The sequence below is a fragment of the Corvus moneduloides genome, chromosome Z, assembly GCF_009650955.1.
Source record: "Corvus moneduloides isolate bCorMon1 chromosome Z, bCorMon1.pri, whole genome shotgun sequence".
Classification (NCBI taxonomy): domain Eukaryota; kingdom Metazoa; phylum Chordata; class Aves; order Passeriformes; family Corvidae; genus Corvus; species Corvus moneduloides.
In genome coordinates, this window is record NC_045511.1 from 65731401 (window position 1) to 65748866 (window position 17466).

A 17466-nucleotide genomic window follows, 5' to 3' on the forward strand; every position below is an offset into this window, starting at 1 on the left:
TTCTTGAACACTTGCAAAACAGTCTGGTTTGTAATGAAAATGAGTAATTTAAACCAATCCCTCAGTAAGAACATAAGGAGTCACAGAAACATATTCAATACACTATGTGAAGTGCTCAATGAATGCCAAAATGTACTGTAACTTTCCAAAACACTAACTGGGTTCTACTGTGAGAGTGCATTGTCTGTATTCATGTAATCAAAAAGGACTTTTCCCATGGGGGCCCCTTCTCCTTTCAGTGCACTGATTAGACTGGAGCATTACCCAACCTGAGATGCCTTATTCAAGACCTGTTGGTTATTTTTTAATCACTCTGTTTAACCCATTTAAAAGATGGTTAGAACATAGTCAGCCAAGCAACTCCCCAAACTACCCCACTCCCAAATTCAGCACTAAAGGCAACACCCTATGAACACTGCTTGTACGTGTTCCCCTCTACCAGAAGGCATCAGCACTGTAGTGCAGTAAACTCCAGTAAAACAGTATTATTTTCATAAGAACCATTGCTTTGAGAGATTGAAATACCTGAAAGCATCCTAGCTGGCTCTGTGTCAGGCTGTCTGCTAAGCTTTAATTGCCCTTTTTGAAATATTTGAGGCAATGATACTTCCAACAGACAAAAAGAAAAACAACAAAAAAAGAGTTTAAATGTTTGCTTTTGCTTTTCCAAGCCTTCACAATTGGTGGGAAACATAATGAGAAAGCATTCAGCTTCCCAGGAGAGGTCAAGTAACCCAGACCTGCCAATTTTAAGTGACAACACTGCTTTTCTCTGTAGCTGGCACAAGTGTGGCTACTCCTACTCATAGCTGTGCCTGTTCAGTCCATCACCTCTCAATGTCATGGTTTCTTTCAAGTAGCATGAAAGGTGTGCTCCCTGTATAGATGCTGTTCTGCAAACCAGGAAATCCAGCATTAGGGCTACCCATGTAGGATTTGTAGTGCTGACCAAAAGCAGCTACCTCAACGTTCAAATGTTTTCAAAACGCGCTGACATTCGTACTTCCAGGCATTATTGCTGCCTTCTCATAGTCAGCACGGACTCCTTACATCTGCCTGATGTGCAAGTGTGTGCTGACACCCGGTCTGGATCGGGCGTGCTCTCCTGTGGCAGCGGGGCTGTGCGCAGACCTGAGGCTGCTGGTCACTGCCTTGCCACCTGTGTGCTGCCGCAGGACAGGGCATGGCTGATGTGGTCAACTCCTGCTGAGCTGGAGGATTCCTGTGCCAAATTCAGCACCGTGCTCCTAAAAGCTGGTGCTTGCTGGTGGTAAATGCAAGGAGTGAAGGAGCTCTGGTGAATTCCCAGCCAAACGTCTAGGATGGTGTAGTGCTCACCTGCTGGTTCCCCTTTGACAGCCTCAGCAGTTTAGCCCTGGACCTACCTAGTCTGGACACACAAAACTTTCCCTAGTCTTAAATCACCCAGATGGTGAGTTCAGGAATCAGGCATATTTCTGCTCTACAGCTACAGCCCAGAGGAAGTAGTGAGGGCACTACTGTCACTGAGCTTCCCACTGACATTTTTCACATAACACTGAATGAAAAACAGAAGCTGGGAAGCAACTTGTTGCTTGTAATCCCTGCAACAGGCACAATTTGTCCTAAAGACAGACAAACACATCCTCTGCCCAAATCTTTATATATTTTGCTGAATGGTGCTTCTATTAGAAAATGTTGTTCCTACTGAAATTTTCTTTCCAGCTGTATTCTATTGAGGTATAAGATGCAACACAAAGGCACTTCGAAATATGCTGTTTAACAGTTGCTTTATTGCAAAACGGAATATCCTAAGATAGAAAGTTTGCTTCACATAGTTCAGCTCTTGAAAGAAATGTACAAGCCACGTTCCATTTACAAGGGACGTGAAATGCAAACTGGGGGCAAGACTGGCCATCTGATTGCAAGGTGCTCAGCTTGTAAAATGGGAGTGAAGAGTCCATCAGTATTCATATTATCCTGAGTATTACTTCAATTCAAGGAACCAGTTCATTACTTCATTACTAGTTTATTGTACACCTGTAAGGGGTTTTGTTTACCTGAGGTTTCTGTTGGTTAGGCTGTAAAGGATAAGTATCTTGTAAACAGCGAGGTTGAATTGTGGGGTTGATAGATGACAGTATTCTGACCTTTATCCTCAACTAGCAGTTAAAAACAACAGATAAGGGGCTAGGTTCTGATAGGCAGAGATCTCATAGCTTCAAAACTTTGGGAAATTAGTAATCTTTTCAATCTAGAATTGTTTCAGAGCAACTTGAATATAGAGAAGCCACTTTGACATAGAGGCATCTTTTGCTTTGAGTTTTTTACAACATTTGCTTATGTACTTTGGATGTGTTCACTTCAAAATCAGGGAGTACTTATTCCTGATTATTTCATTTAATAATACAATGAGTGAGGAAGGAAATTATTTTCTTACACTCCCAAGTTCTGTGTAACTACAGGGTTTATTTCACCTATTTCCACATCTCATCTTGTTTGATCATCCACGCGGATCTTCTACAAAGCACATTGAAAATATGATACAAGTATCAAGGAAGCGCTTGGAATATTCATATTATCAAACGGCAAGGCTGCAGGTGACTGTAAAAAGTCAAAATGTTTCCACTAAAAGCCAACAGCCTCAATCTTCCTTACACTTTTGGAGCAAAGAGGCCTTGCCTTTAGAAACATATGGCATCAGCTCTGAGAAAGTTCACTGTAACTTTTTAAAATGAAGTACAAAGGAAAAAATTTCCTTGAATTTTAACATTAAATTCAGTGCTTGGGCAAATGGAATTGGTTGCTTTAATCAACATTAAAGTATAATTTCCAAAACATTGAAGAGGTGGCATAGAAGAAGTAATATATAAGACGTTTTCGTGGATCTTTGTTTCAAAATACTAACATTATGTGGTAAGCATAGTTACAATAAAAATTGTAGCTCTTCCACTGCCTCACGGAAGGAGTTCCAAAAGTCCAAAATGAGTGCCAAAGTCCTAATTTATCCTCTCTCTCCGCATCCTCATCCGCAAAATTGTGATAACATTTCCGTACTTCAGAGAGGTGCTGTAAAGGTTATTTAGTAGGATGTTTGCTGAGGACTCAAAAAATACCAAGTACTAGGTATCATAAATTATGCACTAATTTCGCTTAAGCAGCAGTAAAGCCTTAGCCAAGTGATTTGCAGGAAATCCCCATTGTGAGCTTCTGTAGTTAATTTTGGATAAAATTATCTACATAAGAGCTTTATGTAATAAAGAATCAGTCATAGCTTAGCATCTTCTTTTTAAACTATTACTTGTTAGCTCTGCTAAATATGTCACAGATTACTAACTGCATGTCAAGTCGCTATAATGCACGTCCCTATACTTAGAAAAAAATTTAGAAGATCTGTAAGAACTATTTATTACTACTTCTTGATTTTCATGCTTTGGTTGAGAAAACTTGTGCAGAACTCCGTGCAGTTAAGGACCATGACAGAGATCTGTTCAGAAACTGAGGAAATTACCCTTTCCTAGAGCGCTAGCACAGCAAAACACTGAGCAGGTGACCATGTCCCTCCTCATTAAGACAATATTTAAGCATGTGATTAACTTGCAGAATGTGCTTCATTGCCAAAAGCACGTGGATAAATGCTGTCTTGGAAAAGGACCATAAAAACACAGAATTTGTCGTTATTCCTTAGACATGTTATTTGGATTCACCTCAACCAAACCACGTGAAGTTCTGTCTGTTACCTATGCATGACTGACTTCATGCCACTGACCACTCTAAGGTCCACCCCCCTGCATTAGGTGATTGTTGTACAATATATACAAAAGTATCTAAAAAGCATCCCCTTCCTTTCCAAGCCTTCATGATATGTGCTTGATTAGGAATTATCCCCTAGTTTTCATTCAGTGATCTTGTGTAAATGCTCTTCTGCATGCTATCCAGAAAGCGCACATGCTGTCTTGTGACAGATTTCTGATTTCATAGATGTAGAATAAATACTCCGTCACTTCTTTCTTGCAGCATGAAGCTCTTCCTTGGCTGAAGCAGCTAGTTCTTAGGTGCTTTGGGAAGAAGTCTGGGCATCATATTTCCTAAAACTGTGGTTACGAAAAGATTCCCTGAAATGAAATAGATTAATAAATAAAGTTGGAAAATGAAAAACAATCAAAAAATATCAGTCTTGTGAAAAGGAGCTGAAACATGCTCTATGTCAGCAGGTCAGAGTGGTCATTTCTTCTTCTCCTCCCACCCCACACCGGGCACAGTGGCGTTGTGAAGAAGCATATATTCATAAGCAAAGAACATTAGACTCTTCTGTCTCAGTCATGTGACTGAAAAGGATTATGTTTCCTGTAGTGAAAGGACAACTCAGTCCATGCTGCTTAAGACCACATGGTGCCATACTTGTTCTATCTCGTTCCTGGCTTCAAAGGTTGAAGAAATCACAAGATGTTTCCAGGAACTTTGTTAGGGTGAGGTGGAAGTCTTATCTAATGATGCATTAAAATTACAAAAATCCTCTACCCCTGGAATGTGGAGCTTGAGAAACACAGCTAACCCTACAATTATCTCCAGTGGAAGTCAGCAGATTTCTTTAATCAGCAATGGAGAGGGCAGTGTATATTCTGGCTTGGGTTTAGCTGCCAGTAAAACTCCCTTTCTTCCTTGCAAAAAAATAGCATATTTTTGTATGGCCACAACAGATAACCCTGCCCTAACTATACCTTGTGCTGTGGACTTTCACTACCGGTTTGTACAGCTCTGGAATCTTCCTCTCAATCATGGGCCTAAGGTTCTCCTTCAGTTTCGTGTAGTTTCTTTTGAGCTCCTGATGATACTCCCTCTGGTCAGCAGTAATAAGGTGCTTGTTTTTCTCCACTGCTTCACCACACCTAGGCAAAAGGAAAGAAAAAAAGACATGATAAATATAATCCACTTCTGTTAAACTCATTCACTTTGTGTTAGGTGATTTGCATGGACAAGAATCCAGTTCCTTTGGTCTAGGCATTCCTCTGGTAACTTGTCAAGACTAAAGTGATAATGAACTAGTAAGAAAGCTCTGTCTTTTCCAAGTACATAAATTGAGATGATATTTTTTAGATATTAGGAAAGCATGAGCGAGCTAATAAAAAATAAATTTCATGACTGCAGAATACTGAGCTAGCTGCCTACTTACTGTATAAACACATAAATTGGCAATAGCAGAAATTAGAAGCTGTATCTTCTGCAGAAGACTTGCTTTTATTTAACTCAAATTTACCCTTCACCAAGGAGGATACTTTTGACTAAGGAGATGAGTATCTTCATATGTGAATATGCTTGTTGAGATTTATAAACAGGACATGTGTCTGCCACTACCACTGTGTCTGCTTGACAGATAAGGTTTTCTTATGAATGGCTTTCTACATAAGAATGTCTTTTTATTAAAAATGAAATCAAGGCAATAGTCTGAAATGTTTGATTTCAATAAGACGTTAGAAGATAAAACAAATGGAAGATCTTAATTTATGCATTATTAGTTTAAATTGTTAAAGTGTTTCCTCCTTTTGAGATGCAATGCCCACCTAGGCATTCACATGAAGCAGAGATAAGAAGGCTGGTCCAAGTGTCTGAAGCAGGAGATGCCAGAATTTATGATGCTAACTTGCATAATTCCTCAGTTATATTTGCATTGCATTATTGCTAATATTGAATGTATTGATGCAATTCAGCATTTCAATTTTGTTTTACTGACCTCATTATAAACTCTTTGAAGCACAGCCTCAGCTTGTTGTGATGTCGATAAAGTCTGGGGTCTGCGGGAATTTCAGCCAGGAACACTTGCGCTACCTCTAGTGGTCCCTTACAGAAATAACACAGGAAAATGTCAAAACCACCTGCTTAGACTGAAAACAGACCACACGTTTGTTTAAAGCTGTTTGTTATTTCATTAGTGGAATTACGGAAGAAAATAAATCTGTGCACAGATACCATAACGGGATGGTTTTTAGCTCCCTTTCCCCCACGATGTTTCCTTTGGCAAGCAGAATTTTTGCCCATCATATCTTATCCTCTCCTGTTGTTATTCCTCCTCCAGTTCCACAACAAAGGGAACAAATTCTGCTCAGCAGAGAGGAGCTGGGACAGCTCTAGTGACAAACCTGGTTATATTACAGAAACACAGCTCCTGTGTGTGGTATTACAAGACCTTTAGGCAATAAGCCCAGTGCCAAAAAAGATCACTCTCTCCAAAGCTTATGATGACACATTATTTCAGACTCAATGCTTTGGCTGATGAAGAATCTGGAGAAACTGAGAGTATTTAGACTTTCATCAAAAAATCCCAAGCTCTGTGAAGTTGTGCATATCATCAAGTTTTTTCTCAGCCACATGGCTTCATCCTTCCATTTTCAATTTTTTAAATTGCCTAGGCCTTTTTTTTTAGTTTGTGTATTTATGTTATACCTATTGCATCTCAGCTTTCTTTTGGGGCACTCAGGTCTTGACTTCATGTATTGACTTAATTTCAGTGAAACTGAATTTGTGGTGGTTCTACAGGAGAATTGTTATTATTATTCCCATTCCCCAAGGATACATCTGGAATCAACAAAATGGCTGAGATGGCTAGCAGGTTAGAAATGAAAAATCCTTGAACGCATTCAAAAGGCTTCTGTGAGTTTCTGCACCTACAGCCAGGACAGTGCTTCCCATGACTACTCTCACCAAAAGCATAGCTAATGAACAGCATACAATGACTAAATATCAAGGGATGAAGTTTAAATACACACAGTAACTAAATGTGTCTGACTAGATGTACTTCTTTCAGTGCAAGAAATAGGAGCAAAAAAGAATGCACAATGAGAAAAGTATGCAGAATCTCTTCATCTGGCTTATTTGGATCCCTTACCTGATTTACAGTGGCCCCAACTGAGCCCTGCAAAACCATCTGGAGCATTTTGGCATCTGGTGGTTCTTGGTTGGTGGCTGCAGTTAGCTCCTGTGTTTTTTTACGCATATCTTCAATAGCAACTTCAATTGGGGTTAAAATAAACTAAGGAATATGGAAGAAAAGATGGTTCATTACCTAAATAATGCATGCAGCTGACCTGTTTTAAATCTGACAATATCACTATCATTCTCCTGTTTCAAAAGCAGTGGCTGTGAAACCCAGGAACACTGTTCAATCTAACTGTCATCTTGGTAGATGGTGCATCAGATCCAAAGCTCTTATCATTTGCAAGAACAGGGTGTGACTCAGACCTCCTGTTCACATAAATTCATTACTATTCTAAGTGACTCAATTCATGCCTGAAATGGTGTTTCACTTTCTACAGTATAAAGCTCCCCTGTCTCTAAGCAAGCCCTGAGCCCAATCTCTGACTGTACTCTAGCCTACTTCTACTTTATCAGCTAGAAGTACAGCTAAAAACAGAGCCCCACACATCCTCCTATACAGCATTAAAGTTAGGAGGTCAAAAGAAGAATGTACATTGGCTATCCTCCCTTCTCCATAGTAAATCTCTATCTTGCCTTGTCTGTCCCTTCTGTGATACTCCTGTTAACAAGGGCCACATCTGAGAAATCCAGCATCCTTTTTTTTTTATATTTATGCCATGCATAAATTTGGAAATCTTCCCACCCAGAGACTCCTTCAGTCCTTGAGAAATTAGATGTGTCTTCAAAACCAAATTACCTCTTCTCTTTGGATGACACTGATTCTAGTTTTGATGTAGGGGAAAGCATGCATTGTGGTTAGGATGGTGTTCCTCTTGTATTGCTCACTAAGCTCTCCTCTGGGGCGCCCATCCATGGTGAAAGGTGTAGTGTACATGAACCGACAGATGTTGAAGTTCTTTTCAAAGTAGGTAACTCTGTCCTTCATCTCATACTCATCAAAATATGGCTCCACAAAGGTAATTTGTATGTATGCCTAAGAAAAGAGGGAAGAGCCATTACAGTGCTATAAAACCCAAGGAATGTAAAAGGAGTGGCGCATGTGAACTATCCCATAGTACACATTGGCTAAGGATGGTCTGGAAATGCACAGAGCTGAAAATCCTTCAGGGACCCTTTTCTTATTCAGAGCCGACAAAACTTGCATCTAGGAGGGCACAGCTTAACCCTGGGGATCAGAACGAGGGCAGGGACCAGAGATCAGAAGTTCTAATTTCCATACTCTGTGACAAGCTACCATGCTAAGCCTGTCACAGAGACTTTAATACCCCTGGACACAGAGACACGATGCTGGATGGCTTCTTTTAGTGCTGTACTGTTTGAGCATAAAAGTTGCAAGCGGGACTTCCTCTCCTTCTCTCTCTTGTGTGACAAAGCACTCAACCCTCTCAGTAGTACTTTCCCTACCTTATTGGGATCCAGCTTTCTTTTGTCTACAGGAGCAGAGTCCTTGATTACTTCCACAGCATCCTCCCCAAAACACTGGCCATAAAATCCCTAGAAAAGAAACAGAATCATCCCAAAATGTTTTTAGTTCTTAATGCAATGCTAATGCAATTCTAGGAGAGAGGAGTGACAACCACGATGATTTCTGGGCTTTGTACAGTCAGTATACTGCTCCACAAACCACAGCTGGCCAGGGTAAGGCATCTTCTGACAACAATCACTGTGAGTTGCTCAGACAATCACAGAACTCGAGGTAAAAAATTCAGAAGGGAACACAGCAATTCTATTAAAAAAGCTGAAAAGATACCAAAGCAAATATCTGGCATGCTCAAAATCATTCAGTGTATTACAGGCCTGCTGGTAAGAGACACAGCCTCAAGAAAATGGATCACTTAGATAATTATGCTTTAAAAAGGGATACTGTGGAAAGGATATGCACCAAGGAAATAACCTTGTGCATGGTTATTTTATAATATGGTACAAATATGGTACAAATCAGTTTTTTAATAGCAATTTTAAAATTTTTTTATATAGCAATAATACTATTTGGACTGTGTGGGTTCATTGAAAAGTATAACATTTGAGATCACATTAACATGGTTTTCCTCACCTCTAATCTGTGAGAAATCTCAGGGAGTTTTGTAATTGCAGGCTCCTTATAAACAAATTCCTGTTCATCCAAGTCTCCAAATTTGGATCCATAGAAACCAACACGGAAGTAAGTTCCAAACATTCGTTTTTGACCCTGATTGATAAAGAGGAAATTCACAATTGCTTTATATATGACATGATAGTATTTGGATCCCTTTTTTCCCCCAACTGATGTATAAGAAAACCCACGAGTCCTACATTTTCCCCATTTCAAAGCCACTTCTATATATCATCAGTGCTGATGGATTAGAAGCACAGGAAAGAAAGCATACAAACTAAGTGGACATTTGACTGAAATCTAACTTAAAATTTAAGCTGACCGTGAAGGGGGTTTCACAAAACAAAATACCTTACTATTTTTTAATTCCATTGAGGACATGTAACAAAATTTAAATTTTGCAATTTTGCAATGAAAATTGGTAAGAATTTGAAACTGACTAGGCTCAGCAATAAGGTTCTTCTGAAGAAAGAGAAGGGACAGTATGAGTGCTAAGAATTTAGATGGGTTTTCATATTTCTTCTGTTTTATAACTGAAAACACTAGTGAATTGACAATAAAGTTATTTTTGTTAAACAGATGTGGCAAGGTGGACACAGACATGTTCAGCTAAACCCATTTTATATTCATCTCTGCTTTTTTTGTATGGAGAGCCTTTTTACACTGTAGGGCTATGTAGGTAGATGAAAGCAGATGGAAGCTTTTGTTTGAAAAAGGAAATGGAACAATTTCAAATTCTGGTGGGTTGATCATGGCAGGATGCCAGGTACCCACCAAAGCCTCTCTATTACCCCCTCCCTGCAACTGGATAGGAGACAGACAATGAAAGGTTCATGAGTTGACACAAGGATAGGGAGTAATCATAAATTGGTTACCATCATGGGCAAAACACACGTGACTTAGGAAAACTAATTGTATTTATTACCAATCAAACTCAAAACAGGATAACGAGAAGTAAAACAAATTTTAAAAACACCTTTCTCCCTTCCTCCTTCTTAGGCTCTACCACTTCTCTCCCGGTGGTGCGGGGAGATGGGAAATGGGTGTTATGGTCAGTTCATCACACGTTTCTACCACTGCTCAGGGAGAGGCCTTCCCCTGCTCCAGCCTGCGGTTCCTCCCTGCTGCAGTGTGAGATTCCCATGGGGTCACAGCCTCCTTCCAGGCATCCACCTGCTCTGCCATGGGGTTCTGCATGGGCTGCAGGCAGATCTCTGCTCCTCCGTGGATCTCCATGGGCTGCAGGGGCACAGCTGTCTCACCATGGTCTGCACCATGGGCTGCAGGGGATTCTCTGCTCTGGCACCTGTAGCACCTCCTGCCCCTCCTTCTCCACTGACCTTGGTGTCTGCAGAGCTGTTGCTCTCACATATTTTCCACTCTTCTCTTTTCTGAGCACAATTACATGTGGCCAATTACTTTTTTTCCCTTCTTAAATATATTACCCCAGAGGTGCTGCCACTGTCACTGATGGGCTCAGCCTTGGCCAGCCTCGGCCAGCAGCTGGCATTGGCTCTGTTGGCCATGCATGAAGTTTCTAGCAGCTTCTCATTGACATCACCATTTTAACCCTCCCCCTCCACTGCCAAAACCTGTCCACACAAACCCAGTACACACATGAACAGTTTTATTAACACCAGTCTTAAACAAATGGTGCAACCCATCAATGTGTCTTGCTAGCAGTGCCTTGCCTCACAAGTACCTTATTAATAATGCTATCAAAGGCCTTCTGTAGCTTGCTGTGTGTCAAGGTAAGCTTCCTGAAGTCTCGATGTGCTTCCAGTATGGGGATGACAATTTTGTACACCTCATTCACCGTTTCATACAAACCTCCCTTTGAACATTAAAAAAAAAAAAAAAAGGAAAAAGAGGAAGAAAATAAATGAGTCTTCATGCACTCTGAAAAGAAACTAGATCTCCATCAATGGCTTGGCTGAAAAGGGGATTTATGGGACTCATCTGTTAATCTGCTATGTTGCTTCTTTTGCCATTCTAAAAACTAGTAATAGTAAATGGGCAGTTCTGAACAGCAGATAATGAACTGGATGTAATTTGGATCTCTGATCTGTTGGGCTCTCAAGCCCAAATTCCTGCATAAAGCCCTGGTTTCTGCCTCAGGGCTAGAAGAACTAGAAATGCAGGTTAGCAGCAGGAAATGGATTTGTTTATCATGCATGGTTCAAGGCAACCAGAGCTGTGTCTGGACAAAAGGAACCCAAGTGATATCTTTAGAGATGCTAAATCATGACTCCTTACATAGTAAGTGTAGATTATGAGGCTGGTGGCTGTATAATGTCAAAAAGTATAAGAGTAATTCTGACATGCTTCCTAAAATACATACTTTACGTAAGATCTTTTTCTTAAATGTACTATCCCATGATAATACCAACTGAAAGTCTTGGTTCCTGCCCGAGACAATCACTTTCTGTTGATGCTGCCTGTGGTCTGCACAGTAGAGGTGGGTATGTGGCTGAGCTAGGCTGAAAAAGCCTAGATTAATCAATCTGACTGAGATAGTCCTTGGACAGCCAAAAATATGTCCTCTTGTCATTTAGAGTGTGGCAGGTCTGGAGTGCCTGGGTTAGCAGTCCTACATTGTTTCCTCATGTGCAGGAAAAGAAGCTGTGGATCTGGCTCAGACTGCTCACTATCCATCCCCTCCTGGTGATGCTGGTCCTCACTCACCGTGCTGAAGAGCTCTGCAGCTTGTTCCAGCAGCCCTACCAGTCCACTTTCTGAGAAATACCTCCCAGAACATATACCATCTTCATCTGGAGACAAAACATCATCTGAAACAGCAGATTCCTCCAGCACATTGGATGAAATGTTCTAAAATACATCAGAGCACACAAATAAAAAACTTAAATAAACAGTACATCATAAAGATTGAAGAAGAAACGGTTTCAACATATTTACATGATGAGAAGAGGAATGAGATTATTCAGGTGCAACCAGGGGACACATAGTTACATTCTTTTTAGAAGTGAAAGTAACATCATAAATCTCCATAAATGGGAGATCAGGAGTTTCACTGCAAGAATCATGAATTTTCTTTCTAGCCTCAGGTTTAAAATGCATAACCTCATGTAGGTCTCAAACTAGCTCTTTTCTGGTGGCTGGATTTCCCTGGAGCTGCAGTGAGCTCAATCCCCAATACTACTAGGGCCCTTTCTGCTGCTGGCACTTGGCTGTGGGAAATTCCAAACTGCACTCCAGACCTTCTGCCACCTGCTTGAATAAATTGAACTTTCAAGTTTTTATTTGACTTTTCCAAGCAGAGGAGAAGTAGGACTCAGGCAATATCACTCTAAAAACTGCAATAATTGATTGCTGCTTCTTGGTTCATCGTCTGCCAAATCAGATTTTAATCCTGCAGAATTTACTCAGTTTCTTGTTAATGTTATGGATCTCATTGAGCATTTAAATCAAACTAGATAAAGTCACTCTTTTGAGATAGTAGACCATGAAATAACATATCTACAGTTCTTCAGGACTCTTTTGAATAAATGACACCGGGTGGCATATACATTAAAAATTTTGTAATTTTTATATATAGAAACCTGAAAAACAACAGCAAAATATGTGTACATACAGTATGGGACTGGCATATGTAACTTTCAACAGCAGCAGAAAGGCTAAGCTTTGATTTTCTATTAATTAAAAGGAGTTAAATTAGTGTCACAGTGTCTCACTTCAGCAGAAACTGGCAATGACAATCTGTCTGAGTGGAGGATGGATGCCAGCTGGCTGGCTAGCTGACTCCTTAAAGGCATCTTTATAAAATAGCAGAGACACTGAGGGCTGTTACTATTGATCAGATTTCAGATAAAAAATTGGCATCACATACCACTAGCAGCATTGGACTTTCCCCCCTGGGCTTTGTGGATGTATTTATTTCTCCATGGGTGAAATTTATTCCAACCATGCTGCCATCACACTGCCTAAGTCTGCACATTGTGTCAGCTCTACTGGAAGGGTGAGCACAGCCTCAGAAGAGCATTCACAGGAGTTAAGAATACATATGAATCTTGGCCAGAAGGAAAACTATAGCACATTTAGCACATCTATGCCACTTTTTACTGACCAGTCTTACTGAAGAGAGTGACTTCAACCAGAATTAGGTTCACTGTCACATACCTCCAGAAACTCACAAGCCATGCAGCTCAATTTCTAGTTTTCCTTTTCTATACCAGTACCCACTAAAGACTGTTAAGACTGTTTTCATGTGACTCTGGTGGCCTGGTGGCTTTAATTTTTTTTTGTAATTCTCCTTTTGTAGCAAAGAGAAAAGAGTCCAGGGAAGTGATTTATGTACGAAAGTAATGAGAAAGTCACAGACACCAATTACTCCTTCTCCACCTTTAAGCCTCTAAAAACTTATGTCAGGAATGTACTTCCATGTTTAACAGTCCATGCACTCTAGTAGGAGAGAGCCTGCATGACATACTCCTGGGGCTTGCGTGATCTTTTGCAAAGATCAACTTTAGCCTTGATCCACCTTTCATACTGAAGAATTTTACATATCCCTTGTATAATGAAGGCAATACATAAATCACCATGTATTTTATCAGCAATTATTTTGAATTTCACAAGACTAGTTTTCATTAAGGACAAGAAATACTTGTGTCAGTTCAAAAACCCCTATGACCCCCCAGCCTTTATACCCATGTTAAATAAGGCCAGGGTAGCCTGCAACCTCAATCCCCCAACAGCCCAGGCAAATTAGGCTGCTGCTGAGCCCTGTGCCTCAGCAGGTAGACACATACACTAAGTACTTGTCTGTGTTAATATAAAGTGGCTTTAAAGGCAGTCCCTATGCAGTTCATACTCTCACTAGCTCTGCTTTACCGCTTGTAAAGTGGATTTAGTGTAAAAACAAATTGAGCTCAAAGGGAAATCCACTGCAGGTGACCCCATTCTGATTTTGAGGGATAGTTTTGATTGCACAGAGGGAAGCACTTTGTCTGCTACCGTATAAGGAAAAGTGTTGCTCTACTGAGTCAGTTTTCTGGATGCTGATAGACTCACGGCAGAAGATCAAAATCAGAACTGATTTGATCCTTTGCTGACTCATTTTACTCATCTGTAAAAAGGAGATAATACTTCCGCTCATCCAGAATAATATTTTTATTCACATTATTATCACCCTCAATTCCACAACTAAATGCATATCACCAATATTAGCTGATCTCACATCTGAGCCAAATGAAGAAATGGTCACAGAAAGAGTCAGTGAGTGGGACCTGTAACTACAGGTAAAGCCAAGCCAGTCTGCATTGTGTTTCCCTCTTTTGAAAGGGTAATCTGAGTAAGATCTTCACAGGTGCTACAAAACATAAACCTGTTTGTAAAGAATGGGAAACCTTTTCTTGAAAGCCTATGTAAAAATGCAAAGGGTTATTATAGTTAATTAGTGTTATTGAGTAAACTGAAATTCAAAATTGTGCTGTCAGATAAAGAGTTGTGTAATTGGGTTCTCGTCATTGGGGCATTTTATTACCTCTCTCCTATGGGGCAACTGTTTCTTTGGCAAACATGTATTTACACAAGCATTTTGATGAGAGAAATTGATTTGCTGCTTTTAAAGTCCTAAGTTTTCGCTTGCCTAGTGCCTTGTAGAATAGATTTAAATTCTCTAAAATAAATGAAAACATATCCATTTATAGCAATCTGCATAATCTAGGAGCAATGGAGGGAGGAATTACATTAGGGTCAAGTGTGTGAGCTTACAAGCACTCAAGGCAGCCTGGGAGCAAGATGACATTGGGAAGGGAATGCAGATTTCACTTATATCTAAATAATGATAGAATCTAACATACAAAAGAAGTAAATAGAAGTAATGCATGGAAGCAAGAAGTTTGATGGTATAAAAAACTGATAAGGGATGCAAAATGGCAGAAGTATAAATCCATGACCAGAAGTTTAGCCATTAAAAAGAGTATATACAGCTGTCTTGATATGGAAGAAAATCAAGAATAAACACTTGTCCATCACTTAATTGTTAAGGTGGAATTGCAAATACTAATGCCCAACAAACTAAATTCAATGCAAAATGCCAAGTGGTTCAATCGTGTTCACGTTCACTATTTTGAACAGAAGAAAACCCAAGTGGTATGGTTATATCAAGGGAAGATGACTGCACCAAATGTTGTGTTAGGTATTTCAAACTCACTTTGAAAATAAAATGTGGTCAACAGGTCAAAAAGCTAAACAAAAGTATATTCAAGCAGTGAATACTGAGCTGCCATATGTTTTAGAAAACTGGGGAAGTTCCAGAAGATGAAATATGCTTTGGGGATCATATATTTTTTACAAGTGTACAAGGTGAGGAGATAGTGTTAGGTTTATCAGACTGCAGCAGGACAAAGTGGTGGAAATACTGATACAAAATTACTGAAGAAAACCTTAAAGGTATTCTACTTAGCCGGAATCAACACCAGATTATACAAGCCTGATACTTTCTGAAAAACAGGGATTACAATCTAATGAAGGTAATAATGTCTAAACAGTCGATGTCTATAGAACATCTAAGGCAATCCTACAAAATATATCCACTAATTAGTTGAAATTATTCATAATTTACTTTAATCATTGCAGCCAACAGTCCACTAGTCTCAGGGAATAATGATAAAAGAGGAATTATCAACACATGGTAATAAATTAAGGGTTTGGCCATTTCTATTTTTAATAATGTGGAGAAAAGAAGCACTAAAATCACTGAATTGGCATATGAAGTCAGTTCAGGTAAGGGTATCCAAAACTGTGTAATCTGATAAACGAAGTATATATATATCTGCATTTAAAAATGTCTACCTTTAACCACAAAGAGTTATGCTCTCATCTATGTGATGTAAAAACATAAGGTGAAAAACAAAACCCAAGAAAACTGTCTGGAAAAGATCAGTGTATTACTGAGTAAAGAGCTCAACAACGCCAAAATAACCAGTGAAGTCTCCAGAGAGATAATCTGAGAGCTACCTCCCACACTGAAAGAATTTACAGGACATTTTTACTTGACTTGGATGTACTGGATTGACTGTGGTGATTGTGTTACTCTTCAATCAAAAAGGTTTGGTTAGTAACTTGAGGGCAGTCAAAGGACTGGAGAACACGCCTGAAAGAACTGAGCAGCTCCAATTATCTAGATTATGAGAAAGAAGTTTGAAAGATGCATCTGTCACAGTTGATAAGTAACAGCCCTAGAAAAGGCATGCGATAACAGAGGGGTTCTACTTAGCAAATAAGAGATTACAGTATCAAACTGCTGGAAATAGAAGCTAGAGACTGCCATTGTCACTTCGGCCCCATACATGCACCTCTGCTTTGCTTAGCGCAAGAACAAACACACACACCAGAACTGCCTCATGCCTTTTACCTGAAAACTGACACTGCCCACAGGGAGATAGTTCCGATCCTCAAGCATGCTCAGGTACTCTGCCACCAGCGCTGCAGCATGGACCAGGCACATGGCTGCTTCTGTGTAGCTCTTCCTCTTGGTATGCTTCTCTGCCATGTTCTGCAGCCAAGTCAGCCTCAAGTCCGGCGATGTCTGATATCCTTTTGCAATTCTAACAACACAGGCCAGAAAGCAGGAGTGAATGACCACTTCTCGAGTAACAAAAAATACCCTTATAATTCTTCACCTCGGTTGAATGGAAGAAGACATATCTGTCTTTATTCTGTATGATTCATTAAACACAAAGCAAAAGAAATGGTTAGGCAGTGGTGGGGAGGAGACACAGGGGCTATGAGGAAAGTAAAACTACTGCATCCAAGACTTTTCAGTGTTCCTGACTCTTATCCTTGCCCAAATCTACATCCACCTCCCAAAGGCTCCCCTGCAATGTGCTCACTACTGCAGCCTGGGACCCTGGTGACAGATCAACTGTGCTAAAGAGGGAATGTACACAAGTAGAACAGATGGTCACAGCTTGTCCCTAAAATGCATAGTTCAGCTCACCTCACTGCAGAATTTTCTCAGTAGCAATTCTAAATGGTTTCACCTGTACATGAGGTCCATCAGCATCTCTGGATCTTCCTGAAATTCTCTCATTTTCACCGTATCTGACAGGATGCTGTTCAGATTACACAGCAGCTCCTCTACCTGAAGCAATACAAAGATCAATGTGCAATTGTCAGGTGTTTATTTTTTCCGTTTTGGAAAAATAACAGCATCTGCACCTGATGATGTTACTCCCTTTAAGCCTCTTTTACCCAAAGAAAATGTCAGGATTTTTTTTCAGCTCTGTGCAATGTGGCAAAGACTGCTGACATAGCAAATATTACACACACGTTTTAATTAATCAAAATGAGCTGAAATCCTTTGATCTATTTATTTCTGAAAGAAAAAAAATCAAATGTGCTAATGGAGTTCAGCTTTAATTGATCTTTGATCTGAAACCAAATGTTTTTGTAAATTTTCAGCACAACCTGAGTTACTCTAAGAATTTTAGCAAAGCATT

The 17466-nt window shown here is 39.9% G+C and overlaps 1 protein-coding gene across 4 annotated transcripts in view; it reads right to left on the minus strand.

Moving 5' to 3' along the window:
* Positions 1-1753: 1753 nt before the first annotated feature.
* Positions 1754-17466, minus strand: part of DOCK8 (dedicator of cytokinesis 8) — a 91651-nt gene continuing 75938 nt past the window's right edge. For all 4 annotated transcript variants that reach the window (XM_032096208.1, XM_032096209.1, XM_032096212.1 and 1 more), the window contains 11 exons: positions 17008-17108; positions 16380-16572; positions 11690-11833; positions 10707-10838; positions 8966-9100; positions 8317-8406; positions 7649-7885; positions 6863-7006; positions 5711-5817; positions 4701-4868; positions 1754-4094 (listed from right to left, as the gene is read on the minus strand). In XM_032096208.1, coding sequence (XP_031952099.1) covers positions 4031-4094; positions 4701-4868; positions 5711-5817; positions 6863-7006; positions 7649-7885; positions 8317-8406; positions 8966-9100; positions 10707-10838; positions 11690-11833; positions 16380-16572; positions 17008-17108 — 1515 coding nt within the window. In that variant the 3' untranslated portion in view covers positions 1754-4030. The remainder of the gene's footprint in view (positions 4095-4700; positions 4869-5710; positions 5818-6862; positions 7007-7648; positions 7886-8316; positions 8407-8965; positions 9101-10706; positions 10839-11689; positions 11834-16379; positions 16573-17007; positions 17109-17466) is intronic.